The sequence below is a fragment of the Ananas comosus genome, linkage group 16 (assembly GCF_001540865.1).
Source record: "Ananas comosus cultivar F153 linkage group 16, ASM154086v1, whole genome shotgun sequence".
Lineage (NCBI taxonomy): Eukaryota > Viridiplantae > Streptophyta > Magnoliopsida > Poales > Bromeliaceae > Ananas > Ananas comosus.
In genome coordinates, this window is record NC_033636.1 from 36,162 (window position 1) to 47,223 (window position 11,062).

An 11,062-nucleotide genomic window follows, 5' to 3' on the forward strand; every position below is an offset into this window, starting at 1 on the left:
TACCCATAAAATTTTTGTCCATGAGGTAGCCCACAATGTACATCCATTGGGTTATTTACTTAATGTAGATTATGAGAAGATTATGTTTTGTAATAGTTGGCCTACTCTTCTAAGAATAGAAGAGTACTAATAGGAGCAGTGACAAAGCTATTTATAAAACCGACTATCCCTAGAGCAAGTGGCAAAGGGCTTGATGGTTGGTACCCGAGGTCCCAAGTTCGAATCCTAGTTGATTCACATTTCCAGCTAAGTTTATTTCTAAATGAAATAAATGAAGCGGATAGCGTGCTACCTATCTCTTTAAAAAAAAAAAGAAAAAAGACAAAGCTATTTATAAAAGAGGCTAAAATACAAAAAACTTCTTATAAATATTCTTTTTATAAATATCCGCTTTTATAGTTTATTCTTTGTCTTTTAAAATTGAGTTAAATACAATGCATGTCCTTACAAACATAATAAATTGCAAATATATCTCTACAAAGTTCAATTTTTATATGTTGTCCCTACAAAAATTTTGACATTTTCAAATATGTCCATCTGGTTTGTTCCATTAGAGAACTGTTTATATTTTAAGTGAAATGTCAATTTTACCACCACAAATATATTCCTCTAAAAGACACAATAGTATAATATAAGAGGGTTAAAAATGCCAAGTTATTTCATAAACTAACCAAGGTTAAATATTTAACATGTAGTTAACTAAAATTTTCTAACGAATTCTAACAGGAGAGACATATTTGAAAACATAAGGACTTTTGTAGGAATAATATATGAAAGTTGAACCTTATAGAGATATATTTACAATTCACTATATTAGCAGGAACCTGTATGCAATTAATCCTTTTAAAATTTCTATTTTGCCCTTTAACAATTCAAAATTGTAGCACTTAATTTAATATTGTTATAAGTTGGTCACAATTCCATACTTAAAGTGTATGGTATAACCGAAGAATGACAACATATTCATTTTACCTTAGAAATGACGAAATTTTTTTAAAAAAAATTAATTAGTAAATAATAGGAAACCTTTTTTTTATAAAGTTATCTAATTTGAGAGAAAATATAAGAGTTTTATACATTTCCACCATTGCTAGGGATATAATGGATATCTTTATCACACAATTTATTCATTGATTAGTGACAAAATTATAATAGTACTGCGTTAAAAGTATTATAACTCTAAGTAATAAGGAGGCAAAATAGAGGTTTTTTCAAATACTGTACGATAAAATCAAAAAAAGGGACATTTATAATAAGGGGATTGCTTGTATTTTAGCCTTATGAAGACATCTAGTCTTTTATCAAGCATGCGAAAAAAAATTAGAAACCAATATTCAAATCGAGAAATTTACAGGATTATATTGCATTAAATAATCTAGAAGGCCAAGAAAACTAACATACCTTTGTAAACTAACATACCTCAGTGTATAAGGAGTTACATCTGTTGTTATTTGTTCTAATAGTAAAACAAGTAAGCAGTATATATACTTAAAATGTCTAACAATGATGCAGTAAACAAGAGAAGTTCTTACTATAAATATCGAAAAAGTTTTACATTTTATTACACATGGATTGTCCTCTGTCTATTGCCTACATAGAAATTATTTTACGTACAACCATCGAAATTTCAGCAAACAAGTAATCAACATAACTGTCAAGTCTAACGCGCACATTTCGTCCCCAGCGATTGCAAAACAAGACAAATATTGTAAACCAAAAACCTCCTACATATGCAGCTGCAGATATTGCATAGAAAATGACTTTATCAATACTACTAACCTCTTTATCTTCTTCTTCAAGTGGTGCTGTTGTGTTTGAGGCAGAAGTGCACATTTGATCTAATGGCGGTCCATGCAGGCCAACATTGCCCGCGTAAGCAGCCTCGCCAAAAGTGGCCAATTGATCTCGAAAATTTGGTATGCAGCCAGACAAGTTGTTTTGGGCAACAGAGAACACTTCCAAGAATTTCAACTGATCTAATTGCCAAGGAATGCCGCTGCTTAACTTGTTGTGGGATATGTCAAGGCTCTCAATCTGAGATAAATTTGACAGGGCTGCAGGGATCGGACCAGTAAGTTGGTTGTAGGATAAGTTTAGAGATACAAGTTCACTAAGATTTCCAATTTCTGGGGGAATTTTTCCTGTCAATTTGTTTGCTGACATATCAATTAAGGTCATAGAAACCAAATGATCCCTTTGGTACATATAGAAATTGCCTTTAGTGGTAAACTCTTCCTCTTGTAGTTCCATAGTAGAATTGAATGATAGCCGAATAAAGAAATTTGAAAACAAAATTATTTGAAATTCCTGGAGGAATGTGATATAGACCCAACTGTGTGGAAATAGAAAGTGGGATTGTGATTCATTGCTTCTGAATGCCATTGTACCAAGGCAAGATGGTATTGGTCCAGAAAAGTTGTTGTGTGATAGGTCTAATATGTGTAAATTTTGGAGGCTGCACAACTGACAAGGCACTAGCCCACTAAAAGAATTTTCCCTCAAAATAAGAATCAACATTCGAAGCTCACTTCCTATTGGCATTGGAATTTGACCTGAAAGGTAATTTTTGCTAATGTCTAGTGCTTCAAGGTTGGAGAGATTAAAAAGAACACTTGGTACTTCTCCTGTCAAATAATTATTAGCCATATTGAGATACCATATGTTTGGAGGGAAGCAACGAGGTAAAGAACCGGAGAGGTTGTTATTGGAGAGGTCTAGTATGTAAAGGTCTGTTTTATTACATAGCCATTGTGGAATTAGGCCTTCAAAATGATTCCCTCTAAGAATAAGGGCAAACAATTCTGTTGCGTTCGAAAAGGTCTCTGGGATTAAACCGCTCAAATCATTGTCATGGACATCAAGTACACCTACACCATCTATATTACTTGGTAGTGTTCCAGATAGCTTGTTACCTCCTAAGTTAATGTATGGCCCAATTGTAAAATTTAGACCAGAAATTTTCCCATGCAAATTGTTGTTGGAAAGCTTCAAAATGAACAATTCACTTCCACCATTCACTAGTTGGGCCGGTACTTCACCTGAGATATGATTGTCTGAAAGATCCAAAATCGACAATTGGCTTATGTTAGCAAATGATAAAGGGATGTTTCCTATTAGATTGTTTGAGGAAAAGTTAAGAACTGACAAAGTCGGAGAAACCATACTAATGTTAGAAGGGAGCGAACCACTAAAGAGATTGTCAGAGACATCAAATATAGTCATGTGATGAGTGGGAAGATGAATTGTCCCTGTTAATATGTTACTTCGTAAGATCAAGTATTCCATTTTGGTATTATTGTTAAGTAGGCAAGTAGGGACGTTTCCTATTAAATTGTTGTTGGAGAGATCGAGTGCTTCGAGTTGGTGTTGAGAGCAGAGAAACGTAGGGGTGCGAATGGTATTCTTTTCCACCTTGCAACTTGACAGCATAAGAATTCGCAACTGTAATTGTTGAACTGAACTCCAGCTATTAATGTCCAACTCTAGCCCCTCGTTGTTTGAAAGTATGATTCCTTCAAGCTTTGATATGTTGGAAAAAGAGTGTAGTGAAAACTCTCCATAAAGATAGTTATTGGAAATGTCTAGATATTGAAGTGAGACAAGCCCTTTGAAGAGTTGCTTTGATATAGTTCCCTCCAAGAAGTTACCAGAGAAGTCAACATATTGAAGGAATGTAAAGTTTCCAAGAGTTAGAGGAAGACTCCCTCTGAATTGATTATATGCAAGGCGCATCGCTTGCAAGTTCGTGAGTTCTTGGAGAACTGTGTACGTAAGATAATAAGATATACAAATTATATTGCATTATCATCAAAAGTCGTCTGTAGAAATTTTGAAATGAACGTACAAAAATCATACCCTTTAAAGGAAGTGATCCATTTAAATTATTGTTGCTCAAATCCAAGACTTCCAGAGATATCAGATACCCCAAAGACATTGGGATCTCTCCTGTAAATTGGTTTCCACTAAGATCAAGCGTCTTTAGCTTCTTCAATCCTACTAAAGCTGGAAAGAAGACACAAGAGAGGCATAAATTAAGAAGAGAAAGTATTGATTATGATTTCAATAGTGCATATCTTCCTATTATCGCCATGGGTTCAGTTCACCTATCTTAGATTTGGTTTGGTGTGATTTACCTCCTTTGGTTTGATTTACCAACTTGGATTTAGTTTATCTTTGATCCATCATCGGCGGATTTAGTGTATCTTTGTTCTATCATCAGCATGATTTGTCGTCGACTTAGGTATAGTTCAATTTGCGATTGTATCCAGCCGGCTTGACGTAGACTCGGCTCTAACTTATTTATTTCCTCTCTTTTTTTATTAAGTTCAAATTGATTTTATGCTTATATTGGGCTTTGTTCAAACCCAATCATTTATGCAGTTGATTTGGTTCCATTTGGGTTAGAACCCATGTCAAGTCTATGAGCCATTTTGGCTAAGTAATATGATATTTTTTTTGATATTTAATTAAGAAGCCGACATTATGTCAAATCTTAGTGTACGTCAAGTTGTGGTTAATGGCATGCGCAAGCCGGAATGCACCTATCACAAAGACGACGATTTTGGTTTAACTGAATACAAATGAAGCTTATCACAACAAAGGCGATTTGGATTGTGCCGTGCCTACCATGAAGATGGTGATTTTGATTTAATTGAGCCCAAATCAAACGATCATGAAGACAACGATTTAGTTTGAAACGTGCCTACCATAACGACCCGGCCCACTAGCAATAATAACTCTTGGTCCCAAACCACTGGCCCAATATGCTTAAGCCCAGTTGTTATTACTAGGGTGCCGCAGCCTCTTATATTTCCAATCATAACCCTATTTTCATCCGATGTAGGACTATTGGAGCGTTACAGACTACTTCCTTTTAGACCCTGACATTCTCGTCACGTCCAAGCCCGATTACAGACAAAGAACAGAATTACTATGCGATGTGAAATTCTAGAAGTGGCTTCTGTGGGTTAAAGAGGTGCTTTTCACCAAACCAGTTGCGTTGCGGTTTGCTCCAATCACAGACATAGAACAGAATTATCAAACAATATGAGATTCTAGAGGTAGCTTCTGCACCGCATAGCACTTAGCTCTTACATTTCCGTCTGATATTCGATCTTGAAACCAGTTGTAACGACCTAGCCCGCTAGCAATATTACTCGTTGGGCCCAAAACCACGAGCCCTACTTAAGCTCAGTTATTACTACTAGTATATATGGTTCCCAAGCGAAGTGAGATTCTAGAGATGGCTCCTGCAGGTTCAAGAGGTGGCTCCCACCAAACCCGTGATATAGTTAGCAACTGTATCGACCCGACCCACTAGCAATAATAACTTGTTGGGCCTAAACTACCAGCGTAAAGTGCTTAAATCCAGTTATTATTATTAGAGTGTGTGGTTTTTATATTCTCAATAAATACTCTTTCTTCATCTGATGTAGGACTATTATGGCACTACATCTATCCAAAGATGACGATTTTGGTTTAACCGAATCCAAATCAAATCAATCACAAAGGCGGCAATTTGGTTGAATCGTCTCTATCACGAAGACGGTAATTTTGGTTTAATAGTATCCAAATTAAGCCTATCACGAAGGTGACGATTTGGTTAAGCTGAACCTGATCGAGCCTATCACAAAGACGACGATTCAGTGGAAGCAAACTTGAAGCAAGACTATCACAAAAGCAGCGATTAGATTTAAGCCGAATGGGATCAAGCCTATCACAAAGATAGTAATACAAGACAAATATTTATTATTTCATTTTATCCATATATTTATTTTTATTTTATTTCATTTTAGTTTTTATTTTTGTTTAACGGACCTTAGTCGTGTCGACGACCATACGATCAAATTGGTTAGAGAATTGTTGTCACGTTGTTTGTGTGCATGTATTGATCTTCCGTAGTTAGGAAAGCTAATGCAATATAAGGGAGACGAACGTTTAGTGAATATACGTGCATCGTGCAGTAACGATCTAATGTAGGATTTGATTAGTTGAGCCTATTACAAAGACTGTTGTGTGATCAAACTGATAAGGGGATCACCACTATATCGTTTGCGCGCATACACCAATCTTTCATCATCAACATGGTGGCAGGTAGTCATGGAGTCGCACTACAACAGAATTAGGTTATAGGGACATATTTTTTGAACACTTTTGTGCAAGTGTCCTATCTATATCCAAAATGTTTTTTATTTTTTTATTAAAAAACCTACCTAGGTCAAGTGTCCTATCTATATCCAAAATGTTTTTTTTTTATTAAAAAATCTACCTAGGTCCAAATATAAAGCCTAACCAAGAAAATAAGAAAAAATATTACATATACTCAACCCACCCCACCCAATCCACTAGGCCCAATTACAAAAAAAAAAAAGAAAATAAAAAGAAAATAAGCTGATCTCTCCATTCTCCTTTCTCAATAGGTGTCTCCCCCTTCTCCCCTCGCTCAACCCCCCGAAACCCTAGACAAAGAGCCCCTCCGATCACCATCTCCATGAACCCCTCCCACCTCGACCCCATCTAGCTCTACGACCCCACTAGCTCTTGAGGCAATGGTTAATGATCAAACTCGAATCCCCTCTATTCTCTTTGAATTTGCTTCTCGAATCGTCTCCCTGCTCGATCTCGCCGATTTAGGGTTTGAATCGACGAAGAGCAAGCATAATGGATGTCACGACCCGACACCGCCAAGAAGAAGGAAACTTCACCTCCAAGTAGAAGGAAGCTTCAATGGATCTTCTGATCCCTTCGACGGAGAAAAGACCTAGAAACTAGTTCCTCTTTTGGAAATTTTGTTGTTTATATTCTGTTATAGTTGGTTATCTTCTTGATTAATCATTCCACTGGTGTGATGCTTAGGGGTAAAACGTAGAATAGGTGCTTTTTTTTGTGATAAATCTCATATGCAACTAAATGAACAGTGGATATTAAGTGTGTTTGAAACCTTAAATTCCCACTTTTAGCATTACTTTGGTAGAATTCATACATGGCTAAATGACGAGTGGAGTATGACGCCCCAACTTCTCAGAGGGTCACCCATCCTAAGACTACTTCCGTCCTAACACGTTTAACTCTCTTAACCTCTTAGGCCTACCTACCACCTAAAATGCTTAAGCCGGGTTAAAAGTTTTAGCCCTATTATATCTTATATATAGGACTATCATGAGTCTCACATTCTCCCCCCTTTGAAGCCTTGACGTCCTCGTCAGGCTCAGATTCACAAGTACCGGGCAATGTGAGACTCGTCTCGCTAGCCTTGTCATTCCAACTCTGGCTCAGCTGAAACTCATCTCACACTTTCGGTTGGTAATTAGCTCTGATACCAACGGTGACGCCCCAACTTTCTAAGAGGTCACCCATCCTAGGACTACTCCCATCCTAACACGCTTAACTCTCTTAACCTTTTGGGCCTAGCCACCACTCAAAATGTTTAAGCCGAGTTAGAGTTTTAACCCTATTATATCTTATATATAGGACTATCTGGGGTTTCACATGGAGATTAATGTTTATCTTATCTATAAGATATCTATAGGATATATGAATCCTCGGTTTTTGATACAGGTGGTAACGAGAGGGCGGGAGGCGGACGGTGGGAGACGCGGGGCGCGGTCCGGGCAGGCGGGGAGTGGGCGACATGGGCGCGCGGGGCAGGGGGCCGCGCGGACATGCTAGGAGCGGGCGCGCGANATATTAGATGATTAATATGCATTTTGTGATATATGTTGCAATGATTTTAAAATATTAGCATGCAAATTATTATAATGCTTTTGCAATGTATGAATACATTTTTAGCATAATTTAAATATTTTATGCATGCCTTGTCAAGTGGAAATTTTTTTTTTGGTAGAGTAAATTATATGTTTTTACTCCCATATATTTTGTGCATCTTAATTAAATAGTTTTAAAAACTATAACATATGGTGTGTGATGTGATTACTAGCCTAGCGAAATTTTTCTTTGCGCATGTATGATCTTTTTTTTTAAATTTATTTAATTAGAGATGCGGCAAAATTAAATATATGTATCGTGTACTGATTTTAAAATATCCTCTTCTGCGCATTGCATGAACAAAGTGAGGTTTAATGGCTTCCAAACAAATTGTTGCGGATTTAAACAAATGCGAGAAATTGGATTGTGACAATTATGATATTTGGCATCGTAAAATTCAATATGTTCTCGCTAAGCAAGAGGCTCTGGAAAACTTGTGTAATAAAATGGACCTACCCATAGAGGGCACCAGTGCCCAGGCTCGCCGAGATATGGAAGCCTATAATAATTGGCTTAAAAAGGATAGCATTGCTCGCATCACGTTGCTGAGCAGTATGCAGAATGATCTCTTATGCGAGTGTGAGCAGTATCCGACTGCGTTTGACATGTGGGAGGCTCTCAAAGCAAAATTTGGTGCAACTTCGGCAACAAGGTTGCGCAGTCTGACTATGCTGTTTGACAGTTATAAAAAGTGTACCGATCAGACTATGAAACAGCACGTTAGAACCATGTCAAACATGATTCGCGAGTTAAAGTCGGCTGGCTGCACCTTAACTAATGAGCAGCAGATCCAAGCTATGATTCGCTCCCTTCCCAATTCGTGGGAACATATGCGAGTAAATTTGACCCATAATGACAATATCAAAACTTTTGAGGATGTTGCGCGGCATTTGGAGTTGGAGGAGGAGCGCCTTGGGGCTGTTAAAACTCCAATTGCCAATGCTGCTGAGTCAAACTTTCGCAGGACATCTGGGTTCAAGCGAAAGAGGACTACTAGGGCTTAAAATCGTAGTGGATCCGCACCTAAGAACGCGAAGAGCACTAAAAGAAAGAGAAGCAAACGAGGTGGCAAGAAGAACAAGTCAAAGATGACTTGTTTCAACTGTAATCAGCTGGGACACTTCGCTCGTGATTGCACTGAGCCAAAGAAGGTACATCTTTATCCCGATTCTCGCTCTTTTGTTTCTTCTAACACGTTTGTTGCTGAATCTCTCCCTGTGTGGATTGTAGACTCAGGAGCAACAGACCACGTAGCGAGGGATCGGATGGGATTCGTCGAGTACCGTCGTGTGCCTGCTGGGAGCAGAAGAGTATACATGGGGAACGATTCAAGTGTCGATGTGTTAGGCGTTGGCACATACAAGTTGATCATGCAAGGTGGTCGAACTTTATACCTACATGATGTACTTTATGCTTCAGGAATTCGGCGGAACTTGTTTTCTATTCTTGCTATGCTACAGTTAGGCTTTTCTTTTTGTTTTGAGAGTGATGTTGTTAAGATTCATCTTGGAACTATTTATTATGGTAGAGGTTTTATGTCAAATGATTTTATGGTTTTGGATATTGATTATAATATTAATAATAGTGATTCTTTTTTCCTGCTATCTTCTGTTGAGAATGATCACAATGTTTCAATTAAATGGCATACACGTCTTGGTCATATTGGGCAGGATAGAATGACTAGATAAGTTAGAGACGGGTTTTTGAGCTCGCTCACTAAAGTCGACCTGCCCACATGTGAACGTTGTTTAGCGGAAAAAGCGACCCGAAAACTATTTAATAAAGCTTCTAGGGTAGAATTTTCTTTACAATTGATCCGCTCTGACATTTGTGGCCCAATGAGTGTGAGGGCAAGACATGGTGCTTTTTTATTCATCATATTTATAGATGACCATACGCGCTTCCGTCATGTTTATCTGATCTCCCATAAGACTGAAGCATTGGATTGTTTTAGACGTTATATAAATGAGGTTGAGAATCAGTTAAATATGAAAATTAAATGCTTAAGAACTGATCGAGGTCGCGAGTATCTATCTGAACAATTCAAGAAATTGTGTGATGAAAAGGGAATAATCAGACAGCTGACAATTCCTGGCACTCTGCAGCAAAATGGTGTAGCGGAGAGAAGAAATCGCACCTTGCTTGACATGGTTAGGTCAATGATGGCGCAAGCAAATTTGCCCATCTCTTTTTGGGGAAACGCATTGTTAACTGCTGCCTACATTCTTAATCGTGTACCCTCCAAAACAGTATCTTCCACTCCTTATGAATTATGGACAGGCAGGAAACCAAATTTGGAGTACCTGCGCCCTTGGGGTTCGGCAGCTTATGTACACAACACTTCTCACAAGTATGGAATGTTGGATCCTAGAGGAAGGAAGTGTATTTTTATTAGATACCCTAATCACTCTAAGGGATATGTGTTCATTGGAAAGCAGCCAGATGGAAGTTTGACTGAGATTGAGTCACGAGATGTTGAATTCCTCGAGGAGGATTTTTCTTATAGAAGTGAGGTTCGAAATGAAATTGAGTTCCATGAGATGGATGACTCTGACATTGGCACTTCTATTCGTTCAGTCGAGGGAGAGGAGACGACTCCGATACCTCCTGGGGATAGTGGGAGCGACTTGCCTTTAGATAAGGAGCCTCAACTTCGTAGGAGCGCACGTGTGGGCGTTCCCCGTCGTCGTTTTGAGATTAAGGGGGAGGCCTTCATGGTTGCTGCACATGATGATGATGAGCCTAGATCTTTTCAAGGGACTCTCTCATTACCTACTCATAAGGAATGGTTGGATGCAATGATAGAGGAAATAGAATCGATGAAGTCAAATCATATCTGAGAATTGGTTGACTTGCCACCAAGACGCAAAACAATCGGGAATAAATGGGTTCTCAAGATTAAGTGCAAGGCAGACGGTTCTATCGATAAGTACAAGGCTCACCAGGTAGCAAAGGGTTTTACCCAACGAGAAGGCGTTGATTACGAGGAAACCTTTTCCCCTGTCGTAAGGTTTGCTTCGATCCGCTTAATCTTGGCCATTGTCGCATATTTGGATTTGGAACTTTACCAAATGGACGTTAAAACTGCATTTCTCAATGGAGAACTGGATGAGGAGATCTATATGGATCAGCCTGCTGGCTTATCTGTAAAGGGTGAGGAGCATAAAGTTTGTAAGCTCCGACGATCCATTTATGGATTGAAGCAGTCCTCCAGACAGTGGTATATTCGATTTCATCGAGCCATCACTGAAGATGGGTTTACGATGATTGAAAAAGATCATTGTGTGTATGTTAAACG

The 11,062-nt window shown here is 38.3% G+C and overlaps 2 protein-coding genes across 2 annotated transcripts in view; both read right to left on the bottom strand.

Annotated features, from left to right (window-relative positions):
* LOC109722042 (probable leucine-rich repeat receptor-like protein kinase At5g63930) lies at positions 1,512-2,506 on the bottom strand. The gene has a single exon (XM_020249896.1). It carries the CDS (start codon positions 2,380-2,382, stop codon positions 1,591-1,593), a length of 792 nt encoding a protein of 263 aa, XP_020105485.1. The 5' UTR covers positions 2,383-2,506; the 3' UTR covers positions 1,512-1,590.
* Positions 2,525-11,062, bottom strand: part of LOC109722547 (leucine-rich repeat receptor-like protein kinase PEPR2) — a 14,095-nt gene continuing 5,557 nt past the window's right edge. Inside the window, exons 2-4 of the mRNA XM_020250639.1 lie at positions 3,856-4,002; positions 2,657-3,761; positions 2,525-2,552 (exon numbers count right to left, since the gene is read on the bottom strand). Coding sequence (XP_020106228.1) covers positions 2,525-2,552; positions 2,657-3,761; positions 3,856-4,002 — 1,280 coding nt within the window. The remainder of the gene's footprint in view (positions 2,553-2,656; positions 3,762-3,855; positions 4,003-11,062) is intronic.